We start from the raw sequence: 26,643 nt of genomic DNA, 5'->3' as shown, positions 1-26,643 counted from the left end.
GTGCAGCATACCAGGGCAAAGTTGGACCACTCATGGGGAAGACATGGACCAACAGCTAAATTTGTTAAGTACCACTCTTATACTATGTAAAGCTTATCAAGATTCATACCAATGACATTTTACTAAGTTTATTTACTGACACAGGCCTTCTGAAGTGATATGGCATAAAAATAACACACATAATTAATGACAAAACATGTGAGGAACTTACCATACATTGCACTGCTGCATTCTGATGTTACTTCACCTCATTCTTTGCCTTCATGGCTTTCTTTATTTTCATTTACGTTCTGAAGTAACTCTCCTCCCCCCCACACACATGCATGTATGCATATGCACACACACACACACACACACACACACACGCCATTTTACAAAGTACGGGTAAAAAAATTAATGTACGGGAAATAATTGTTGGGCTAAGTCTGCCCCAGTAAGGTGTAAACACACGGAGGTGATCCTGGGCCAACAATTGTTGCATACGAGCCACTGTTGCTTTTAACTTTTTTGTGTGTTCCACATGAAGTACGGACAATGACAGACATTCTCACAAAAATTTAACCCTATCAGATTTCTGGGCCAGACAGACTGTCTGTGCTTGAGTCAGCTGCTCTCACGCTGACCCACGACTTTGCAACGGGATGTTTTTCTTTGATCGCTGTGTAAATACACTTTTCATGATAGAATGTTGGTTTTGAGGTCAATTTAAAGCTAAACAGTTGTACTTTATCGCAGTATGTTCAAAGAGGTAAGTCAAAGGAAATAAAAAATCAAAATGACGAGTTGACGTTAGGCAAAAACCAAAAATTTTATTCCTCTCCATAGAAAAATATTCGGCAAAGAAAAATAACTATTAAAGATATAAATCTGATTTAAACCATGCAAAACTACAATAAATTACCTTTACAGTGCTATATAGATTATGGTTATTTATGCATTTTCTTGCGCAGTAAAACGAAACAAAAAAGATGCAAATTTTTTTACGATTCTTGGCCGCATATTCACTTCGCAATCTTTTTCTTTGATCAGTCAGTGTAAATACATTTTTTTAGGACTTAATGCTGGTTGTGGTGTTATTTTAAAGCTGAAAAGTTGTAGTTTATCACTACAAACAAATCGCCTCCAAGTCGCCCTGTCCCCCGCCATTTCACTGCCCTGCTCCCAACTCACACCCCCCTCTCTCATATACCTCTCCACCCCATTCCTCCATCTCATCCTCGGCCTCCCCCTCCCTCTTCCCCCCTCCACCTCACTCACATACACTCTCTTCGTCAGTCTTTCACCCTCCATCCTCTCCACATGGCCAAACCACCTCAGTGTGTTCCTCATAACGATTCCTATCACATCCACATCAACACCACAACGCTCCTTTATATCCGCATTCGTCAGCCTGTCTCTCCATGTGACTCCACAGGCTCCTCTTAAATAACTCATTTCCACTGCTCTCACTCTTGACTTGTGTCCTTCCAACAACGTCCAAGCTTCACTTCCGTATGTTAGAGTTGGTATCACAATACTGTCATGTAGTAACTTTTTCACTTCCATGCTCACTTCCCTGTTTCTTATCACTGCTTTCAAAGAACTAGCAACCTTTCTTCCCTGCTGTACCCTTTCAAGCACTTCACCCTCCAAACCTCCATCCTTACTCATCACACTACCCAAATACTTAAACGTACTCACATTTCCCAATTCCTCACCATCCAACCTCGCTATACATTCACTGACTTCACCTCTCTCAAAGACCATCACTTTACTCTTCCCTACATTCACCTTTAGATTCCGTTTCTTACACACTCTCCCAAACTCATCCACCAAGCCTTGCAGCTCCCCTTCGTCTTCACTCAACAACACGGTATCATCTGCAAACAACAGTACAGGGAGTTTCCAAACACTATCCTCTCTCACCAGGGCCACTCCAACATCCACTACCCTACCTTGTACCTCTTTTATTACCCCATCCATGTACAGATTGAACAACCATGGAGACATGACACATCCCTGTTTCAAACCAACTTTCAAGAGAAAAATTCACTTAGTTCACAATCCACACGCACTGCAGCCTTCGCACCATCGTACATACTCTTCACAGCATTCAACAACTTCCCATCTACTCCATGTATTCTTAACACTTTCCACAATCCTTGTCTATCCACCCTGTCATATGCTTTCTCCAAATCCATGAAAGCCACATACAACTTCTTTCCCTTCTCTAGAAACTTTTCCACTAAAGATCTAAGAATGAATATCTGATCTACACAACCTCTTCCCTTCCTAAAGCCTCCCTGTTCTTCTCCAACTAATTTCTCTGTTCTTTCTCTAACTCTGTCTATAAGTATCCTACCATACACTTTTCCTATTATACTAAGAAGACAAATGCCCCTATGATTACCACACACTTCTTTTTCCCCTTTTCCTTTGTACAAGGGAATAATTATACCTGACTTCCAATCCTCCGGGACTCTACCTTCCTCCCAGGCCAATCTGCACATCTTCCACATCCATTCTACTACTATCTCTCCCCCATGCTTCAGCATTTCACCACACACACCATCAATTCCTGGGGCTTTCCCCGATTTAACTTTCTTCATTGCTTCCACAACTTCTATCCTACTGATTTCTTCCAGTCTTCTCACCTCCCTCCTTCTCCCAGCCATTCCACAGCCACTTATACTCACATTACTTCCATCCTCTACGTTCAACAATTCCTTAAAGTGTTCTCTCCATCTGCTCACTTTTTCTCCCTTCTCCACTAGTAATCTACCATTTTTATCTTTCACTCCCCTGCTAACTTCACTTCCTCCCTGCCTTACTCTTTTCACCTCTTTCCAGAACATTTTCTTACAGTCCCTCCACTTTACACTCAAATTCCTTCCAAATTCCTCATCCACTCTCTTCTTACTCTCTCTTACTAATCTTTTCACCTCTCTCTTTCTTTCTACATATAACTCTCTCTTCCGCCTCTCAACTTCTTCCACGCCCCTATTTCTCATCCATTCATTGTATGCTTTCTTCTTTTGTGCCACAGCCTGTTTCACCTCTTCAGTCCACCACGCTGTTCCTTGCACCCCCCTCCGTCTTCTCTTCCTTGTGCATTTTATTGTGCAGTAAAGCGGAAGGAAAAGATGCATAATTATACAGTATTATGATTCTCGGCCATATTTTTTTTTCCTTTGCTCTGTGTAGATACACTTTTCACTATAGAATGCTTGATGTGGTGTTACTTTGAAACTGAGCAGTTGTAGTTTTTAAAAGAATGTTCAAAAAAGGAAAGCAATGAAAATAAAAAGTCAGAATGATACATATATGTATGAGGAAAAGTGCGAGGCAATTACGTGACCTCCAACTGTCACGACAGCTACAGTGCAACTGCCTTTGTTCCCTGCCCTGAGACAAAGCCATGAGTCATACCACATGTACACTGCCTGCCACACACAAAACAACCATCCCATGACATCAAGCCCGAGTTTCTTTGTTATGACACATAAATGCAAATTATGGTGAATATTTTACAAAAGTATCTTAAAATGACAATTAAATGCATCATCGGAATCTCTGAGGCTGGATTTGAAATGATGTTCAAAATTATCATTGGAATCTCAAAGGGTTATTATCATCTCCGACTGATATTACACCCACACTAAAAAACTTCACCAAAACTAGGTTTTTCAGAAACAAGTTTGTTGTTATATTTACTTTTCTTGGACTTTAAACACTTTACTCAAAATTATCTCATTTTGTTAAAATCAACTGCAACAACTTCATTCGTGTGTATAATGCACATAAATGACTGATCTTGATGACAGATACCCAAAATCTCCCCCATATATAATTTATGTGGTGTTACTCATGATTCAAATGACCTGGTCTGGTCTACCCCAGTGGACCACATTCTCCAATTCACACTGGTTGCTGCTACAACAAATATGTTTATTAATGTGTTGTCAGGCTTCCTTATAAATGTTCGGTAATTTTAGGGCCAAAATGAGGAATGGTATGGGAGACTTTTGAGGGGGTCACTGGTAAGATGCTGGGATCAAATTCCTTTTTCCCAAAGGCTTTGTTGCTTCCATAATGCAAATTTCCAAAACAGGACATCCTAGTAGGGCCTTAATTATTGTGTTATACGCAAACATTCTGTACAGGCTTTCAAAGCTGGCTGCAGGGAATGGATAAAATTTAATAGAAAAAAGGTACCTTTTGAAGCTGTGTAAAAGCCATAAGTATATCAGGAATGTTGCGCTGAACAACGCCAAACTTGTCTTCAGTGAAGGATGCTGCTACCAAGTCCCCAAGTGCTGGAATAGAGTAGCATTTATTTACACTTAGAACCTTCAACAGTAACTAATGGATTTATGTCTAGTAAAATACCAAAAGAAAACAGCCAAGTGGGTACCTGTCTACAAGGTTGTTAAACTGTGAGTACATGGAGTCTCAGCATGGGATACGCAGAAGGAAGAAGAAAGAATGAAGGAAAGAAAGACAGAAGAGGGAATGTAGTCACCCACCGGCATGAAGGAAAGAAAGACAGAAGAGGAAGGAAGGAAGAGAGGAAAGGGTAGACACCCAAAGCAGCACTACATCAAGTGAGTGGATGGTGAGTGCCCCCACCTACCACAAAATTTTTCCTATCAAAAATTATATGACAAGGGGATGCATAGGTAGGAATATATTTGGCTTGTGAGTGAACAAACTATTTAAGGTTAGACAGCCCTGTTTTAATAGGTTAAATATATCTCTCTAATGATACAGATGCTGTTGATCAGCCTCAGTCTGTCTGGCCAAGCAGACACATAAATGGCAGGCAAGCAACCATCCCTGCAGTGTCATCCCATGCAGTTAACCGATGTTCCCTTGTGGTTGACAGTACCTCACAATAACAAGGAGTAGGGAATATTATTGAAGTTTAATTCCAGGATGGAGACTGTATTTACAGCATTCTACCCAGTCAGGAGCGGCACAAGAGCAGGCTCCATGCCAGCCATTTGGTTATACTGTACAGTATGGTTATCAACCAACATAGTAAATGGTTTCCTGAGTTACAGAAAACCATTCGGAATGTCACTTAGTGTAGCCACCTAAAGTGGAAAGAAGAGTAATAAACAGTGACTGGATGAAAAGGGAGAAAGAGGAAGAGAGGAGGGCAGACAAAAAGACAGATTGATAATGGTGAAGGAAGAAGTAGGCAGCACTAAATCACGTAAGTGGATGATGACAACCACCATCTACCACCATGATACACATGTAAACAAGCAATTCCTTTACTCAAAATTCAATGGTGCCAAACCTTGTACAGCCCATATAACAGGGAGAGCTTCAGCAAATATACCCCTGTTGGTGGCATCTGGTAATTCACTCAGGAAGTAGCTGAAGACAGGATAGCCCTTTAGACTTAACATAACCTGGAAGAAGAGATACTGTACTTCAGATCACACAAGCACTGTTCCTACAATTAATGCACTCTAACCTTGTATTGTAATGCTTTTCATGGCACCCATTATTATGACTCTAATCTCTGATACTAGGTCAATGACCATCAATAACCTGACTCCCCAACCACTACAGCATTTGGCCATATTTTACACTGACGTAACCCATAAATGCTGAGCTGTCATCCTCTTATTAATTAAGGGAGAATTAATCACTCCTGGAGGGGTCGTTGATGGATGACTACCGTCAACCCTGGAAGGTATCTTCATGAGGGTAAAATTTGGCAAAAAGCTTTGTAGAAGGTATCTTGCTACCAGGAGGGTAAAATTTGGCAAAAAGCTTGTAACTAGCCAAACACTCATAACTCTTAATACAGGACATATTCAGCCACAAGTGAAGTTGCTCGGTGACGCTGCTTCTAAGCGACTGCAAACAGAGCCAAAGTCCAAGCTGAGACACTCACATTTGCTCCAAATCTTATTTCATTCATTCATTCATTCATTACCTAATGCAGTGTTGCCCCATGAGAAGCGTAGGAGCCTACGGCTACGCAGGTTGGTCCTGACATTTAAGATGAGAGTGGTCAGCTTCACTCATCCCTGAGTGGCATTACGTGAGCAATAGACCCCAGCTACTCCTTGGATATAAACCTGCCCAGGCTCAATCCGACTGGAGGGCTTTAATTACCCACTAAACCACCAGGTGCCATAATTTGGTTTTATGGTTACCACCCAACCAAGTAAATGGTTTACTGGTGTACACAAAACCATTTGGCTTGTCATTCGGTGTAGAGTTGCCAGTAGACAGAAGAAGAAAGAATGAAGGAAAGAAAGACAGAAGGGGAAGGAAGAAAAGAAAGAAGGAAGAGAGGAAAAGGCAGTCACCCTAGAGCAATACTACATCGGCTGAGTGGATGGTGGGCACTCCCACCTACCACTGCAAATCTTATTACACATAATCCTACCACTGCAAATCTTATTACACATAATAATCCATCCATCCATCCATCATCCAATCCTACATTGCCCCATGAGAAGCGTAGGAGCCCGGGACTAGGCAGTTGGTCCCGACATTTAAGATGAGAGTGACCAGCCTCACTCATCCCTGAGCAATCAACCCCAACCATCCCTTGGATATAAACCTTCACTGGCTCAATCTGACTGGAGTGCAATAATTACCCACTAAACCACCAGGCCCAAAATTTGGTTATATGGTTACCACCCAGCATAGTAAATGGTTTCCTGGTGCACAGGAAACCATTTATAATAATAATAATCATCATCATCATCATCATCATCATCTGGTCGTTTCTTTCTCAAAGCGGCTTGACACACATATACATTATTTTCACAATTAACAGAATTGTGACATCTCTCATATACAATACAAACATCATCAATAAAAAAAATATGAAAGTGGCAATGATTAAACCCTATAATCATCCGTCATAGTATTGTACCTCTCTCCAGGTCGTAGCATACTGAAAAAAGAAAGGCTTTCAGCTGTCTCTTAAAGGATTCAACAGAAGAGAGTTGTCTCATATGACAATGGCAATCTAATATAATTTAGGGTCTCTATACACAAAAGAACAATCAGAGAAAGATGGCCGGTGAATGGCTCCAGGCTCGCCAAGACGCAAGGAATCATCTTCACTACGCAACATCACACCTGGGCATGCTGATGGGAATTTTAACAGTTCAGCAAGGTATTCTGGTTCACCAAACTTAAGAACCTTGAATATAATAAGACACAGTTTCAATTCAATTCTAGCCTTTACTGGTAACCAATGCAGCTCAATTAGGAACGGAGTAGTTGAGGTTCTCGGGAAGAGACCAAAGATAAGCCTTGCTACCCTGTTCAACACAGACTGAACTTTTGTTAAGTCTATTACAGAGTTTGGACAACCAATCCACAGCGAACTGCAATAATTGACACATGACAAGACCACTGCATGGACCAATGTTACAAGGCAACGGCTATTCAGGAAGTTTCTCACAGAGTACAGACTTATGATATGCAAGTTACACCCTCTGACTACTTGATTACTATGTTCTTTGTAATTTAACTTTGAATTAAAATAAACACCCAGCTTTGGATAGAACTCAATGGATGAAACTGTGAAACACCAATGTTCAAAGCCAGGGCCTTATCAGTGTTGTCACCCCTTCTGTTTCCTCTGATGATGATGATCTCAGTTTTACCATCATTCAGCTTAAGTTTCCTCCCATCCATTCAAATCTTAATATAAGACATTAGAGATTCACGCCTAGCCTTGGTATCATTAATATCTGACATTTTAACATACAGCTGAGTATCATCAGCATAAAAATGATAGGACACGTCGTATGCATCAAGTAATAGTGTATAGTAAATTGTAAATAGAATTGGACCCGGAACTGATCCTTGAGGGACTCCGAACAATGGGGGAGTAGAATCAGAGCTAGTGTAATCAAAAACCACTCTCTGAGATCTGTCCAACAGATACGACTTAATGAGCGTGAAAGCACTATCACGAACGCCATAAAAATACAGATCATCAAACAATAGTTTATGATCTACTGTATCAAAAGCTGCAGACAGATCCAACAGAACCAGGAAAGAGGACATCCCACTGCAGGTGTTTGCCCCTAAGCCACTATGAATCCTTGTTAATGCAATTTTAGTTGAGTGGTATTTTCTGTATGCTGACTGAACAACAGGAATGACTGTTATGTTCCAGTAGTGGTAAGAGTTGATCAAGTACGGCCCGCTCAATAATCTTGGATAAGAAAGACAGATTAGAGACAGGACAATACAGTAATTTGTCATGCTCTCGAAATCAAGGCCATGTTTCTTGATTAGGGGCCTAAGCAAGGCACGTTTCTCAGACTGCACAAAATTACTTTCTAAGAAGCATCTGTTTATTATGTTGCCAATAAAGTCTGCTGTGTGCTTGTACACGTCAGGTAGTTGTCACATGTTACATGGTTTGGGAGGGCAAAATGTTCTGTTAAGTTCTCTGATGTAATATTTGACTTCATTTGCATCCAGTGGATAAAATGTTGAAAGTAAATGACCCCCTGTGCACTGTGACTGGAAGTCAACTGAGTACGCTTCACTAGAAGAACTGTTGTCTAAATAAATTCTTATGCGAGATATCTTAGCTGTATAAAATGAAGCAAAATCAGAAGCCACCTGGGTGTCAGACACAGAAATTGGTTCAACAATTACACTCCTCCGACCAACCAAATTGTTCACAACTGCAGATAACTTTTTTTTTTATCACCACCACATGAATCAAATTTATTCTGATAAAACCTTGCCTTTTGGGCTTTTACAGTGTGAACAACTGCTCTTCTCGCAAAAACATAATGCAAACGAGTTAATTCGGTCCGTTGCAAGCGCCACTCACGTTCTGCCTTTTTACATTGTCTACACAAAGAATTAATGGATGGACCATACCATGGAGAATTATTGTGTACAATGATTGTTTTTACTACCTCAGGACAATAATGGTCAAAAATTGACCTATGCTCATTGATATATATATCAACCAAATCATCAGAAGAAAGATCTGAAAAATCAATGTACATTAGTTTAAATGCTAATCAATTTTAAGACACACCAAATGGCGGTCAATGTTCCTGTAAGTTCTGAACTGGAAGACCTTTTTATAGGAAGGGGGTTTTGGGATATCAAACCTAATAGTGATCAGAGCATGGTCAGAGATGAGGGAGTCCAATGAGTCAACCTCCACATCAGATACGCACCTGCAACCAACAGGGGACAAGATCAAGTCTAGGACATATCCTGAGACATGAGATGGATCACTCACATGATTGAAAAAATTATTCTGGGTGATTAGCTCAAGGAATTCTGAAGAAAATGGTTTTGACTGTGGACTGTCAGTCCAATCACTGAAATCACCATAAACAAGAAGTTCTCCACATTAAAGAGAAAACACTTCAAGAAACTGCCCAAACTTTTTCATAAAACCTCGATCTGTGCCCAGATGACCAGGTCGATAGACAACTGCAATTCTAAAGGTATTCTGATGGAAATTTATTAATACTTCCTTAAATTCTAATGAAGATGGGGTCAGGTCTGAGTCTATGAGAGCAACGTTTGCAAGTGCTGCCAAGTAGATGAGTGTTACACCTCCTCCCGGACAGTCAGCACCAAGCCTGGAAATACTAATAAAAGAATGTGTCTTAGACAAAGCACTTCGAATAATATTAATATCAAACTCATAAAACCAGGTTGCAAACACAAAATGTCAAGCTTGTGCTGATCAAGAGCTTCATTAATATGGTCTACCTTACTACGGATGGAACAAACATTTAAAAGACCCATACTTAACTGGTTCAAAAGGGACATAGTTTTTTGAATGGTCGAAATTGGTGTTTTCAATCAATCTATTCCTAAGAGAAATCGTAATTGGACAGTTTCTACTAGATGCAAAATGGACAACTGACTGTGAATTAGTGTTAGCTTCTTGATGTCTTCAGGAAGAACAGTTGATGCATTTGGGAGAATTTCTGTTACTACAATCCATTGATTTATGCGCTCCAGCACAAAAAACACATTTAGGTTCATCATTTTTTCTAGAACACCTCTCAGATGTATGACCAAAACCCTGACAGTGATGACACTGTGTAACCCAGAATCTGTCAAAAGTGCAGCAACTTGCAAGATCCACATAGAAGTGGTTGTCCTGTTCAACGATGGAGGATCTTACCTCTGGCGACATCTAAAAGAAAGTGGATTTAGTGTCATTCCTTGTTCTTGTGAGGAGAAGGTTGAGGGTACAACCTCGATCAACGAGCATCTTAATTTTATTGTTTTTATTCAGAATGCTTGGGATGATGCCAGAGTCCCCCAGGGAGAAGGGAAGGCCCATCACAGTAATTTTTAGCAGCATTTTCTTTGGCTCTGATATGCAAAAAGTGCCATCTGAGCCAAAATGATCATTCAGTACCCCAATCTCTTCAACTTTGGCATCGACTGATGGAAACTTCATTACTAACCCACCAGTACTGGTCTTAAGGCAGCTATCAACCAGTACCGAGTCAAGTACACCTCTGATGTATTCTGGTCCTATTTGATTCGTCCGTCAGCATGGTTTTTTGGTGTTACGATCATTACCTGTTGACTATGAATGGCTTTTTTCTGGCCAAGAGCACTGATCTCAACCACACCCCCAGGCAGATCCTTCCCCTCCCGCATGAAAGACGCCCGAACAGCATCCACAAATGACTTCTTCTGGTCTTGGGTGACAGCTGTGGGTGATGAGACCTTGGTCTCTAGTGCCTCCAGCCTGTTTGGAATATTTTTGATTGCCTGAAAAATTGGCTCAACAACCTCATCTTCCAGCTCCTCCTTAGTAACTCTACTTCCTCCACCAGCCAAGACCTCATCTGCTGGTGCAACACTTTGGTTACACAGCCAGCGAAAGCCTAGCTGGTGGCTCTTCTTCATAAATGGATAATCATTAGCATCCATATTTTCGCATGCCAAACGAACCAACTCGCTGCAGTAGGCACACTTCAGTGCCTTTGCACTTTTTGCTACAGACTTACTGCAGCGAGGGCACTGGTGTTGTTTGCTCATGGTTGGCAAAAAAATAAAGAAAACAAAAACAACAACAACAACAAAAAGTATATATAATACTACCTGGGATAAACCCATGTAGCACTGTCCCCGTTTGTATCACCCTAATTTAGGGGAAAAAAAGAAAACAGAAAAACACTAGCAAACAACAGAAATTAAAAAACAGGGTGTTTACCGGATAAACGGTAAACCACCAGGGAGATTTGTTTTAAAGGACACTGGTAATGATCCTTGAAAAATTTGATCACTCAGTCAAAACACACTCAAAAAAGAATGAGTAGAAATTACGGGCACCAAGTTCAAGCTTGCATGTGGTTAAATCCACTTTATTTATTTTTTGTATTTGTTCATTGTTTTTCTTTTTAATGCTCCATCACAATCTGCAGTTGTCTGGGGCTGCCAGATGTTTGAGAAGAGACTGAATGAACTTCTACAACAAGTAGATGGTTAGGTCTATCAGGTGGTGCTAGAATTCTGGGGGCTTGAACCATGTTTCAATGGGTGTGTGGCCCAGTTCTCTTTTCTTAATTCTGAATTGTGCCTCACATCACCCTTAGATGGGAAAAAGAAAAAAAAAAGGGTCAAGATGATTATATATTTAAAAAAAAAAAAAAAAAAAAAAAAAAAAAAAGCTGAAAGGCTTAGCATGAGATGACACCAAGTATTTGAAGGTCTGAATGATAAAGTTAAACACTGGGTTGCCTATTTCACTGGACACTGTTCATGGTTCTGTTTTTGTGCTTTGTTACTTACTTCTGGATCCTAGTAACTTTTTTTGGGTGGTAATCAAGGTTAGAAAAATTAAGATAATGATGATGATGAGTGAAAACAACACTGATACCTTCCAGTATCCCTTAATCTCATTAGCAAGTTACTGTATCTAAATATAACTCTCATTTTGCTTTTATGGTTTAATTTTTTTTTGACATGGTTGTAGGTGGGGGCGCTCACCATCCACTCACTCAATGTAGTGCTGCTCTCGGGTGTCTGCCCTGTCCTCTCCTCCATCCTTCTTTCCTTCCATCTTCTTTTATCTTTCTTTCCTTCATTCTTTCCTCGTCCTTCTGCCTACGGGTGACTTTACACTCCCTCTTCTGTCTTTCATTCCTTCATTCTTTCCTCTTTCTTTTGCCTATGGGTGACTCTACACTGAGTGACAAGTCAAATGGTTTCCTGTACACCAGGAAACTATTTACTATGCTGGGTGGTAACCATATAACCAGATTTTGGCACCTGGTGGTTTAGTGGGTAATTATTGTGCTCCAATTGGATTGAGCTGGTGAAGGTTTATATCCAAGGGGTGGTTGGGGTTTATTGCTCATGTAATGCCACTCAGGGATGAGTGAGGTTAGTCACTCTCATCTTAAATGTCAGGACCAACTGCCTAGCCCCAGGCTCCTACACTCCTCATGGGGCAACGTAGGATTGGATGATGGATGGATGGATGGTTGTGTGATGTCCCCATGGTTGTTCAACATATATATATAGATGGGGAGATGAGAGAAGTAAAAACACAAGTAATGGAGAGAGGGGTGGCGTTGGTAATGAATGGTGATGGATGGAATATTTCAAATTCGTTGTGTGCTGATGATGCAGTACTACTTGCAAATACCGGACAAGAGCTTGGTAGACCAGTGCAGAGTTTTGCTGATGTCTGTACGCATCGTGCCTTGACAGCAAAATATGTAGAAAAGAGTAAAGTGATGGTAATCAAGAGAGAAGGTGACTCCCAGTATGATGTTACAGCGAATGGAGAGAGACTGGAATTGGTGAGAGTTCAAATACCTGGGTACAGTGATAGAAAAGAGGAAAATGTGCTAAAGAAGTGGAAAGTAGGGTGACACATGGAAGGAAAGTAGCTGGTGCTATGAAGGCCTTGATAAGAAGCAGAGGCTTGAGTGTTGCAGCTGTGCGAGGCTTACATGAAGGAGTGATAGTGCCCACTTCAACACGGGGATGTGAAACTATGGTGTGACATGAAAATGAAAACTCAAGAGTGAGAGCAGTGGAGATGAGACTGCTGAAGAATGTATGTAGAGTAAAGAGTGTGGACAGGATTGGAAATAATGTGATTCATGAAAGATGTGGAGAGAAGTCTGTAGACACCAGAATTGAAGTCAGTGTACCATACTAAGATGATATGGTCATGTGGAGAGAATGGATAACAAAAGAGTGGTGAAAAAGGTATATCTGGACGAATTTGGAGGGAGGAGGTGAGGCAGGCCAAGGAGAAGGTGGAGGGATATGGTGGATGAGTGTGTGAGGAAGAGAGGTACAGAAGTTGATGAGGCTAGGGGACTGACAAGAGATTGAGCTGGCTGGATGAATGTTGCGAGAAGAAGTGCATGATCAGGGAATTGGCACCCCTTTTAAACATGACAGTGTCCGGACAGACTCTATCGGATACGTTTATGTGAAGCTACAGGATGTGGTGAATGTTTTTGAAGTATCAGATAGAGCTAGGATTCCGGGCGCTTGAATGATGAGCAAATGGAAGTGTGACCCGTTGGACTGGGCTAACTTGGGCTGCCTGGATATTGCTACTTCTCACCCTGCCCTAGGCCAGGAAAGGAGATCCGGATGATGATGATGATGATGATGATGACGATGATGAATTTTAACACTTCAAGCACCATTAAGAAGTGAAAGAGAAGGCAACATTCTTATAAAAATAAATAAATGAATAAAAAATCTAAATAAATGAATGATGATATGGTGTCATCCTGAGGCATATGAACAGCAAAGATCACATGTTATGTAACTGAATTCTGCAATCTGTCAAAATCTGTAAACATATATTTGGTATGAGTTTATTTGATATGTAAAGTATTTTAACCTCTGCTTGGTGATGAGTAGTCATAAATATTCCAAACCTTTACAATTCTCTCCCTCAGTGGCACAGGAGGTGGTTTTGTCACTTCATTTTTGTTAACATCAGTTGCCGGGGGAGAGGCTCCCTCAGGTGGCTTCGGCAACTCTTCAGGACAGTTGTGACGTTTCAGTCGCTCAGTGAATTTGCGAATCAAGTTGAGAGATGGATTCATGATGCCAAGCCAGTTTCGAGGATGACCACCTGTTGGGAATACAGTATTTAATGCAGAATATCACAATACATTACTTACCCACATCATCAGAACACAAAACACATACAGCATACATCATGTTTGGTTTAAACAGGAAAAATAAAATGGTAATTAAATGGTATGAAAATGTATTCTACTATTTAACCAGACAAAAAATATTTGTGAAGACATGTATTATAAATTACCAGTCATGCTGCAGTATGACCAGTAACCAGTGAGTTACTTCTGTTTCATTTGTAAATTACTTGGAGCTGTTGGGAAATGGAAGAGAGGTTCTGTGAAATATAAGATGATGGATTTTGTGTGTGTGTGTGTGTGTGTGTGTGTGTGTGTGTGTGTGTGTGTGTGTGTGTGTGTGTGTGTGTGTGTGTGTGTGTGTGTGTGTGTGTGTGTGTGTGTGTGTGTGTGTGTGTGTGTGTGTGTGTGTGTGTGTGTGTGTGTGTGTGTGTGTGTGTGTGTGTGTGTGTGTGTGTGTGTGTGTGTGTGTGTGTGTGTGTGTGTGTGTGTGTGTGTGTGTGTGTGTGTGTGTGTGTGTGTGTGTGTGTGTGTGTGTGTGTGTGTGTGTGTGTGTGTGTGTGTGTGTGTGTGTGTGTGTGTGTGTGTGTGTGTGTGTGTGTGTGTGTGTGTGTGTGTGTGTGTGTGTGTGTGTGTGTGTGTGTGTGTGTGTGTGTGTGTGTGTGTGTGTGTGTGTGTGTGTGTGTGTGTGTGTGTGTGTGTGTGTGTGTGTGTGTGTGTGTGTGTGTGTGTGTGTGTGTGTGTGTGTGTGTGTGTGTGTGTGTGTGTGTGTGTGTGTGTGTGTGTGTGTGTGTGTGTGTGTGTGTGTGTGTGTGTGTGTGTGTGTGTGTGTGTGTGTGTGTGTGTGTGTGTATGTGTGTGTGTGTGGAAATGTCTGAAATGCTATTGATCTATACTATGCCTAGTAAAAAGTTATTTATCTATGCCTAGATCAGGCTCTCTATCTCCAAATCATTCCAGTCAAAAAGGAAATCATAACAATGCTTCCTAACAACAATGAGTAGACCCTGAAAATATCTTTGGAGTGAACCTACCCATTTGCCATAATGACCTTGTATACAAGAGGGGTCCCTGGGAGATGAACCCCTGTCTAGTTAGTTTCTTTAATTCTTTCATTCATTTATGCCTCTTTAATGTCAATACTTTAGGTCTGTTTTACCTCTACACTGTAGGCTATTCCCTTACAGTATGTAGCATACCTGTTGTACAGTTGGGGTTATGGGGGGTTTTTATTATGAAAAATGAGGGTCTACTATGGTGAGTTGTTTTTCATTTTTTTATTTGTTAAAACTTTTTTAATGACACTGTCCTCTATCTGCTTTCCCTCTATAAAGTAGGCTATGCTCTTAGGATGCATACACGTACTCTAGTTGGGGCCATGGAGGGTCTTTAGTAGCTAAGATGGGGTGAGGCCGGAGAAGCGGTTAACACATCAAGCTTTTATAATGACAAATTGATTTCTGCAAACTCAGGACTCAGTTAGCATGGTACCCTAGGTTAACACTTTATAATAACTGTATAACCAAGCAGAGGGTCTTCTGTATTCATGAGTGATATTTCTCTCCTCAATTAACTGAATTAACTGAAACATGATTACAATCTATCTATCTATCTATCTATTGCCAGACGTCTCAATCCCGTTTGGGGTGGCCACAAACAAATCGCCTCCAAGTCGCCCTGTCCCCCGCCATTTCACTGCCCTGCTCCCAACTCACACCCCCCTCTCTCATATACCTCTCCACCCCATCCCTCCACCTCATCCTCGGCCTCCCCCTCCCTCTTCCCCCCTCCACCTCACTCACATACACTCTCTTCGTCAGTCTTTCACCCTCCATCCTCTCCACATGGTCAAACCACCTCAGTGTGTTCCTCATAACGCTTCCTATCACATCCACATCCACACCACAATGCTCCTTTATATCCGCATTCGTCAGCCTGTCTCTCCACGTGACTCCACAGGCTCCTCTTAAATAACTCATTTCCACTGCTCTCACTCTTGACTTGTGTCCTTCCAACAATGTCCAAGCTTCACTTCCGTACGTTAGACTTGGTATCACAATACTATCATGCAGTAACTTTTTCACTTCCATGCTCACTTCCCTGTTTCTTATCACTGCTTTCAAGGAACCAGCAACCTTTCTTCCCTGCTGTACCCTTTCAAGCACTTCACCTTCCAAACCTCCATCCTTACTCATCACACTACCCAAATACTTAAACGTACTCACATTTTCCAATTCCTCACCATCCAACCTCACTGTACATTCACTAACTTCACCTCTCTCAAAGACCATCACTTTACTCTTCCCTACATTCACCTTTAGGTTCCGTTTCTTACACACTCTCTCAAACTCATCCACCAAGCCTTGCAGCTCCCCTTCGTCTTCACTCAACAACACAGTATCATCTGCAAACAACAGTACAGGAGTTTCCAAACACTATCCTCTCTCACCAGGGCCACTCCAACATCCACTACCCTACCTTGTACCTCTTTTATTACCCCATCCATGTACAGATTGAACAACCATGGAGACATGACACATCCCTGTTTCAAACCAACTTTCAAAGAGAAGAATTCACTTAGTTCACCATCCACACGCACTGCAGCCTTCGCACCATCGTACATACTCTTCACAGCATTCAACAACTTCCCATCTACTCCATATATTCTTAACACTTTCCACAATCCTTGTCTATCCACCCTGTCATATGCTTTCTCCAAATCCATGAAAGCCGCATACAACTTCTTTCCCTTCTCTAGAAACTTTTCCACTAAAGATCTAAGAATGAATGTCTGATCTACACAACCTCTTCCCTTCCTAAAGCCTCCCTGTTCTTCTCCAACTAATTTCTCTGTTCTTTCTCTAACTCTGTCTATAAGTATCCTACCATACACTTTTCCTATTATACTAAGAAGACAAATGCCCCTATGATTACCACACACTTCTTTTTCCCCTTTTCCTTTGTACAAGGGAATAATTATACCTGACTTCCAATCCTCTGGGACTCTACCTTCCTCCCAGGCCAATCTGCACATCTTCCACATCCATTCTACTACTATCTCTCCCCCATGCTTCAGCATTTCACCACACACTCCATCAATTCCTGGGGCTTTCCCCGATTTAACTTTCTTCATTGCTTCCACAACTTCTATCCTACTGATTTCTTCCAGTCTTCTCACCTCCCTCCTTCTCCCAGCCATTCCCCAGCCACTTATACTCGCATTACTTCCATCCTCTACGTTCAACAATTCCTTAAAGTGTTCTCTCCATCTGCTCACTTTTTCTCCCTTCTCCACTAGTAATCTACCATTTTTATCTTTCACTCCCCTGCTAACTTCACTTCCACCCTGTCTTACTCTTTTCACTTCTCTCCAGAACATTTTCTTACAGTCCCTCCACTTTACACTCAAATTCCTTCCAAATTCCTTATCCACTCTCTTCTTACTCTCTCTTACTGATCTCTTCACCTCTCTCTTCCTTTCCACATATAACTCTCTCTTCCGCCTCTCAACTTCTTCCACGCCCCTATTTCTCATCCATTCATTGTATGCTTTCTTCTTTTGTGCCACAGCCTGTTTCACCTCTTCAGTCCACCACGCTGTTCCTTGCACCCCCCTCCGTCTTCTCTTCCTTCCACACACCACATCACATGCTGCACATATTTCTTCTGTAAATATCTTACACATACCTTCCACGTCTCCCATCTGCTCCAATTCATAATTGCCCAATCGTTCCTCCACTTCTCTCTTATACTCTGCCTTTTTCTCATCCTCTTGTAACCTTTCCACTCTCCTTGCAACTACTCCTTCCTCTTGTCTTTCCCTTCTTCTATTCCTCCATCTTACTTGCATCCTAATTCTGGCCACCACCAAGTAGTGGTCAGAAAGTCCACTCCCCCAACCTCTATACACTCTTGCATCCTTTACACATATTCGCATCCTTTCATACACACACACATAATCAATCATTGCCTTCCTTTCATTCAGTTCACCACCCACCCTTCTCATCACTCGCCATGTATACCTGTGGATCATTTTATGCCTGAAGAGGGTATTGGCTATCACCAACCCCCTCCCAGCACAAATGTCCACTAACGCACTCCCATTCTCATCTATCTCAGCAGGCACACCCCACTCACCAACTATTCCATCCACCTTCACATTACCAACTTTACCATTCATATCACCAATCAAAAACACTCTCTCATTCCTTCCAAACTTTTCCATGCACACTTCCACATTTGTCCAGAACTCTTCTCTCACTCTTCTAGCACGATCTTGCGTTGGCGCATACACACACACACAATCGCCCACATTTGTATTCCAACTTTCAACTTTACCCACACAATCCTTGACCCAACTGATCCATACTGTCTTATGCTCTTCTTCCATCTTTTACTCACAACTATGCACACTCCTTCCTTTGCCCTCTCATTCTCATCTACTCCTGCACATATACCCCATCCATACTCCCATTCTCTCACACTTTCTCCTCTCCATTTTGTTTCAGTTATTCCACATACATCCACTTTCGCATCCTCAAGCACCTGGACAATCTCTCTCTCTTTCACCTCATCATTCGCTTCTCTTACATTCCATGTACTCATTACCAAGTCCTTTGTCCGGTCCTGGGTCGTCATCGTTTGGTCAGTCCTTGTCCGAGGCTTCTTGTTTGTTTTTTTAGTTAGTTGTTTTCCGGGGAGGGGCACTAACCCTCCGCCAACCCTTTTAGTCGCCTTTTACGACAAGCAGGGATACTGGGGGAGTATTCTTAATTTACAAGAAATAAGCTTACATACCTGGTTGACTGATGGCAAAGATCTGAGAACGCCTTAAGAAATTCCTTGGATCTGCAGAAGCAAGTGTCTTCAGATCCCAAAATGCCAAAAGCTGCAGAAGTCCTGAAGAACTGAGAGCATTTGACAGCCTCCAGGTGGTCTCATCTGCCCCTGCACTGCCATCCTCTTCAATGGCAAGTGGAATCTCAATGGGCTGAAGGAAAGTTCATTAACAAAGCTTTAAATTATCCTCTATAGTACTTCTCAGCAATCATATGTTTCACTCAATGAATGAATATTTCTGGTTAGCAAAGAATGATAGTGTTTTTCCATCCATCCATCATCCAATACTAAGTTGCCCCATGAGGAGCATAGATGACCGGGGCTAGGCAGGTTGGTCCTGACATTTGAGACTGACCAACCTCACTCATCCCTGAGTGCCACTACGTTAGCAATTAACCCCAACCACCCCTTGGATATAAACCTACACAGGCTCAATTCAACTGGAGTGCCTTAATTACCCACTAAACCACCAGGCACCATAATGTGGTTTTATGGTTACCACCCAGCATAGTAAATGGTTTCCTGGTGTACAAGAAACCATTTGGCTTGTCACTCAGAGTAGAGTCAGCCACAGGCAGAAGAAAGAAGAAAGAGTGAAGGAAAGGAGGACAGAAAAGGGAGTGTAAAGTCACCCGTAGGCAGAAGGACAAGGAAAGAATGAAGGAAAGAAAGACAGAAGAGAATGGAAGGAAAGACGGATGGAGAGGAAAGGGCAGACACCCGAGAGCAGCACTACATCGAGTGAGTGGATGGTAAGCGCCCCCATCTATCACGAAATAATAATAATAATAATTAATAACAATAATAATAATATGATCTTTTGTTTCTCAAAGGCACCAGTTCCTACTAAGGAATTCACTATGATCAACACTCATTTACACTTACAATTACAGGAACTGTGACATCATTCATATACAATACAGACACCACAGGGGGGAGGGAGGGGGTTGCTAAAAACAAATGGTCATAACTCAACACGGCTAAAATTATGGGATGTGAAATGGTCTGTTTGCACTCGATCAGCTGGCCACACACACACATATGCACATGTGCAAGTATGCATGCATGCATTTGTGCACACACACACACACACACATACACACACACACACACACACACACACTGTTTGCCGCCTGCTTTTTGTCTCTCACTTCATCGTCACCACTCACTGTGTACTCTTTCTTCTTTCAACTAAGTTTTTCATTAAGACAAATACTGTAGTCATAAATCTACAGTTAAAATTATGGGACATGAAATGGTCAGTTTACACTAGATCAGCTGGGCCCCCACTCCCCACACACACATATACATTCATATATACAAACATTGTTTGCCACCCACCTCTTGTCTCTCTCACTTCACTAGCGCCAACCATTATGTCCTTTTTCTTCTTTTACCCAAGTTTTTCATCATTTATGCTATCAAAATAGGTTTTCCACCTACCTCCAGGTAGATGAATTTTCATCTAAAGATACCCCCGTCCCTGACACCCAAATGTCACTCTGTCCCCTGTGATGGTAAGTGATTACCATTTATTTAATATCAAATGTCACTCTGTCCCCTGTCCTGGCAACTGATCACCACTTATTTCACATTATGTACACTCTACTTAACCCTGCTTCATACCCAGTAATGGTCCTCATGGTTTCAAGTACAGTATACTACAATGTCAGGTATGGTCAGGAAAGGAGGGGGAGGGGTATGGGGGGAAAATGTGGGATTTCACCATACCAATTAACCATATCACATGGGTCTCAATGGCACTATTTGCGAGACTTGATGTGCAAGGTAAAATTCTCAGATAGCTACATTAGCTGTGCAAACTGATGGTTTACTGTACATTGTTCAATTTTGTCCATGATAATCAAACACATCAATGGTATGTTGATACAGTACTACTGGAAAAAAAAAAAATGACACTGGACTTTCAGAATGGCTTTAAAGTATGTATTTTGCTGGCCTTCGTGACTGAAGACTGTTAAACTACCTATGAGAACTGCTTTGACACTACATAACAATGCTCTACTTACCTCTGCCAGGAAGATCTGAAAGATCACTGTGAAGAGGAAGAGAGTGTTGGCCAAAAGAATGGTGGAGAGCAGGATGATAACCAGCAGTGGCAGCTCAATGATTCTCACCAAGTCTTGCCATGCCCCACCGCCAGACAAGTGAGCCAGAGCACCTGGTATAAAAAGGAATCTGAAAGCCCATCTTTGCCAACAGCAATGATGAATGATACTGTAGTTAATTTGTGTGCAACCTTCAAGAAGAGTGGCACTATCAGCAGTGTACATCCACCTATACAAGACGTGTTTTCCACCCTTTTTATTACAACCTGGCCAGAAACTGCCATCTCCCCAATGTGACTGCTGAGTTGTAATAACAGACTATAGTGATACTGAACTAATCATGGAGAAGTGCAATGGCAAGGATGTGAAAAAAAAAAAAAAGGCAACACTATGGGAAACACATTGAGGTGGTTTGGCCATGTGGAGAGGATGGAGAGAGAGAGAGACAGACGAGGAAAGTGTATGTGAGTGAGATGGAGGGTGGGGGAGGAGAGGGAGGGGGAGGCCAAGGATGAGATGGGGGGATGGAGTGGAGAGGTATATGAGAGAAGGGGGTGTAAGCTGGAAGCAGGGCAATGAAATGGTGGGGGACAGGGTGACATGGAAGCTATTTGTTTGTGGCCATCCCTTACGGGATTAAGGTGTCTGGCAATAGACGTAGATAGAAAACTATGGGCCAAATTAGTGAAAAATGGGTATAGTTTTTATCTTTAGTACAAGAACATGCCATTGTACTAACCAATTTTCAAACACATCCTTGAACTCCTACCTTGATGAGGGGACCCTCAGATGTGACAAACTATCGGTTTTAATGAACTGGCTTTCACCCAATTGGTTCGCAATACTGAGGGTATACTGTATGCATGTATGTTCATGTATCGTTCTGCTTTGTTTATAAAGGCTCCAACATGCTTGCAGGCGTTGACCTTCGTCATCCAATGACAGCTCTCCATGCTGCTCCACTCTGGCAGCCTCCCTATTCAGTCCCACATCCCTAAGGTCACACTGTGTGACCTCATCCCAGGTCTTTTTCAGTCTGCCTCTTGCAACACTACTCCCAGTGTTCACACACTTCTCACTTTCTGCACCCAACTGTGATCCCTCATCCTCTCCACATGCCCAAGCCATCACAATCTACCTCTCCTCATCACAATACCAATACACTCCAGTCCCATCCTTCCTCTTAACTCTTCCATTGTAAACCTAGGCACACACAGGCCTCACATAAGGACACAATGCACATCCATCTAATCACTGTCGTTTCTATATGTCTGAGCCAGGGAATATCCTCTTCTTTTATTGCCCAGGTCTCACTATCATACAGCATTATACTCCTCACACATGCTGCAAACAGAGATCCATTAGTGCAAAAGGAGAGCCGTTTCAATGTCAGGAGAGGCAACAGCTCTGAACACTTCTTCCAACCACTCCTCACCCTATCCACAGAGCTAGCTACAGCCCCACCTCAGCACATAACATGTCTCCCGAGTAACAGTATACAGTACCGGTATATACTATAGTGTATACAGTATATATACAGTACAGGATAAAATGGGGTAATTTCGACGTGAAAGGTTGTTTTTGCTAAATATACACCGCAGCAATTGGAATATTGATATTTTTATTGCTGCATCTATATATCTTGCCCTTCTGCTAAAGGTACCTATAATCACTTTTGTGAAAAAATTGATTTTGGCCTATGCCACAGATTTAAAAAAAAAAAAAAAAAAAAGTCTCGTGGCAAAAATACCCTGCCCAACAAGGTAATTTCACCATGACTTAATTGTTGTTATTATTGTTATAATATTTATTGTTATTATTATTACAATACCACACTACATATCATACACAACTGATCATAACTAGGCTCAGGTAGCCTAGGCTACCAAGCAGGAGGCCTATGCCATGTACAGTGGAATCTCCTAAATCGCTGTCTTATGAGACTGAGGACAGGGCACTACTTGAGAATTTTGCGAGTTAGACATAACTAACCTTATGGGGAAAATTACTTATGAGTCTGTCATTTTGGAAAAGTTGCCCCCCTTACCCCCAAACCTACATCAAACTGTTCAAAACCTAAATCAAGCTGGTTGCCAGCTAACACTAACAACCTGGAAATGAAATTAGTATAGCATATTTAATGAAAATGAATAATATTGTAAGATTCTTTCCTGACTCTGACTGATGACAGTGTTTGCTTGAACGGGGAAGGGGGGAGGAGTTCAGAACTCTCTAGCCGTAATTATTTACAGTCGTGATCCTGTTAGGCAGAAGACATTTAGGCTGTACTTAACCTAACCTAACTTATATTTTAGGGGGGGGGATCCGAGGCTTGAGACGAACTACAACCTCTCAGTACGAAATGAGTGTTCTGCTGCTTCATGCTGCTGTCTCTGTGCTCCTTCCTCCTCTTCAACCTCCCTCAGGAATCCCTCAAAGTTCAATATGGAGGCACCGGCAGCGGTGTCATCGTAGCCCTCAGCTGCCTCCGTGTCTTCATAACAGTCGTTAATTTGTTAAGCTTACCAAATGGGTGTGGCCTTTCCATATTTTCTATTGAAATGAGTCGTTCACAGGTTAGTTTTTATTTATTACCCATGGATTACCACAGCTACTGGGCATTTTTATAAACATACCTCTGAAAGCTATAAATGAGGATTTAGAATGCATGATACACTGACACATCAAGTTGGCACAGTGGTTGGTAAACAATTGATATTGCAAACTGCTGCATGATGCTGTGGCGTATTTTGAACTCACTGTTCAGAAATGCACGATTTAGTAGATTCCACTGTGCTGGGTGAACTTTATGTCGATGGCATCCATCACTGTTTCACTGACTGTTTCACAGCTGGTAAGTTGGTCGGGGGACTCCCATGGCATGAGTGCATGGCAGAGTTCTGTTGTTGCTGTTGTGTGTGTGTGTGTGTGTGTGTGTGTGTGTGTGTGTGTGTGTGTGTGTGTGTGTGTGTGTGTGTGTGTGTGTGTGTGTGTGTGTGTGTGTGTGTGTGTGTGTGAACAATGCAAACAGCTCAGAAAACATGTAAATATTGGGAAAACAGAATGTTTTTTTCCATTTTTTATTGATGCAATAAATGATGAAAATTTTCGGTACACAATTTCACTTCTCTAAAAATGGAAAAAAACATTCTGTTTTTTTGCACAATGGATCAAACTTCACATGACCTTGTTAGGTCAGCATTCCTCTAAAACCTAAGCCCAACAGAAGCTGAATCCATGCAATGGTCTGCGAGCTATGGGCCTTTGAACTGCAATTTTTGCCATCACAGCAAAATTACCCCGAGGCAAAATTATCCCATTTTACCCCATATATATATATATATATATATATATATATATATATATATATATATATATATATATATATATATATATATATGAGGTGCTACTTGAAATTTCCAGTAATTTGAATATTGTAGGAAAATAAGTGACCTTACCTCCTAGTTCTCAATGTCGCCTTCGAAGTAGTCCCCTAGTTCTCAATGTCGCCTTCGAAGTAGTCCCCTAGTTCTCAATGTCGCCTTCAAAGTAGTCCCCTTGGGCATGTATACAGTGGTCCCAACATTTTTTACACAAGTCCATGCATCCCTGGAAGGCTTCAGGCACGATGGTCTTGAGCACCTCCAGTATTCTGTCTGGATTTCCTCAATCGAGTCAAATTGACACCCGTTCAGTCGTAATTTCAGCTTGGGAAACAGGAAAAAGTCGCAGGGGGAAAGGTCAGGCGAACAGGGTGGGTGGGGAAAGACTACTGTGTTAGTGGAAGCCAGGAACTGCCGGACAACAATTGATGTGTGGGCGGGGGCGCTGTCATGATGCAGGACCCAGTCGTTGTTCTTCCACTGTTCTGGACATTAGCGGCAGATGTTCTCCCTCACACGCCGCAAAACTTTACAGTAAAACTTTCCACTGACAGACTGACTGGGTGGGACGAATTCCTTGTGAACAATCCCTTGGATATCGAAGGCAACGATCAACATCGACTTCATATTGCTGCGCCATTGATCTGCCATTGCAAAACCACCAAACCACCTACACACCACGTTACAATAGTATGCGTAGCTCAACAACACGTCCACTCACAGACACAGCCAGGGCCACACTGATGCACAAGGGGTGCTGCTGACTCCTCCTAGTGGCAAAAGGCAAAACTGCAAATGGTTGGCTCCCTCTGTTCAAATTACTGGAAGTTTTGGGTAGCACCTCGTATATATACAGTGAGTCCTCGATATACGAAAGGGATAGGGACCAAAAAAAACTTTCGTAATGCGAAATTTCGTATATCAGAATGATTTTCCCCACTGAAATATACTGTACATTGAAAGGGGGGGGGATGTGTTCCAGGACCCCATTAGACCCTCCACTTAAACTTCACCCCTCCTATATTGAAGTATGCAATACACGTATACAGTACAGTGCTATACTATTGTACTGAGATTAAAAAATAAAACATACAACTAATTACTGTAGTATTAGTACTGTAGTATTAGACAGTGTAAGGCCTAAAGCTCGCCCAATCTCCGAGACTCCCTGCCCCTCCTCGTGGTGTCTTATTATTTCCAATTTTCTCTCAGGAGTGAGAGTATGATGCTGTTTCTTCCTTGCAGCTGATTCCCCGGATGCTGGAGATGATGCAGGGCGCTTGGGAGGCATGGTGAAAATACGAAAAGGTGAAGAACAGCGAAAAACAGCGTAACGTACAGCAAAGCTGAGAGGAGAGGACGGACATGACTCGACTGAGAAGTGCACGAAAATGTGTTTACCAGAGAGGGGTTAGTTCGTTTTCTCGCCGCAAGTGAGCGTGGCACTGTGCAGCGCGCCCATTTTGAATTTTTCGTATTTCCTCTCGAATCGCTTTTCGTACCATCAAGACAGAGGCTTTTCATATTGTGGAATTTGTCCTACATTCATCACTTTCGTACCATCCAAAATTCGTACATTGAGTTTTCGTATATCGAGGACTCACTGTATACTGTATGTATGTGTATGTGTATATATATATATATATATATATATATATATATATATATATATAAATTATATATATATATATATATATATATATATATATATATAGATGAAGTCAGGTCTCCTTTTAAGTGTGTTCGCTGTACAGTACAAACAAGAAACCAATATTTTTAACATTTACATTCCCCGACCGTCTGCCATGTTTTAGTGATTTTAGATAGGGGGAATCTGGGGGATACTTAACCCAGTCAAAAACCCCGGTTTATGTACGGAGTCTTCCTTCTCCTTATTGCTTATATGGTTACCACCCAGTGTTGTAATGGTTTCCTGTGCTATAAGAAACCACTACGCTTTTCACTCAGTGTAGAGCCACCTAGGGTGGAAAGAAGAGTTACAAAGCAACAGGAAGCATGGCCCACTGAATCGGGCAAACTTGGCTACCTGGACACTGCTACTCCTCACTCCACCCTAGGGTGGGAATGAAGGCCCGGATGATGATGATGATGACATTCCCCGACACCTCTCATGCCGTACCAATGCAATACAATCTTCAGGTTCTCTCCCTAACAGAGACACCTGAATCTACCACTACTGGAAACTTAACATTAAAAACACTGCCTGGTATGAACACA

General features: G+C 41.8%; 1 protein-coding gene across 1 annotated transcript in view; it reads right to left on the bottom strand.

Moving 5' to 3' along the window:
- Ndc1 (Nuclear division cycle 1) overlaps positions 1–26,643 on the bottom strand; it is a 50,410-nt gene that overhangs the window by 8,002 nt on the left and 15,765 nt on the right. The window contains exons 4-8 of the mRNA XM_080282525.1: positions 20,984–21,135; positions 18,912–19,104; positions 13,890–14,089; positions 5,285–5,399; positions 4,195–4,295 (exon numbers count right to left, since the gene is read on the bottom strand). Coding sequence (XP_080138651.1) covers positions 4,195–4,295; positions 5,285–5,399; positions 13,890–14,089; positions 18,912–19,104; positions 20,984–21,135 — 761 coding nt within the window. The remainder of the gene's footprint in view (positions 1–4,194; positions 4,296–5,284; positions 5,400–13,889; positions 14,090–18,911; positions 19,105–20,983; positions 21,136–26,643) is intronic.

Source organism: Coenobita brevimanus, chromosome 93 (assembly GCF_032717465.1).
Source record: "Coenobita brevimanus isolate Jiangsu-jjx chromosome 93, ASM3271746v2, whole genome shotgun sequence".
Classification (NCBI taxonomy): Eukaryota; Metazoa; Arthropoda; class Malacostraca; order Decapoda; family Coenobitidae; genus Coenobita; species Coenobita brevimanus.
Note: the sequence above shows the minus strand (reverse complement) of the source record. Positions and strands in the feature narration are given on the sequence as shown.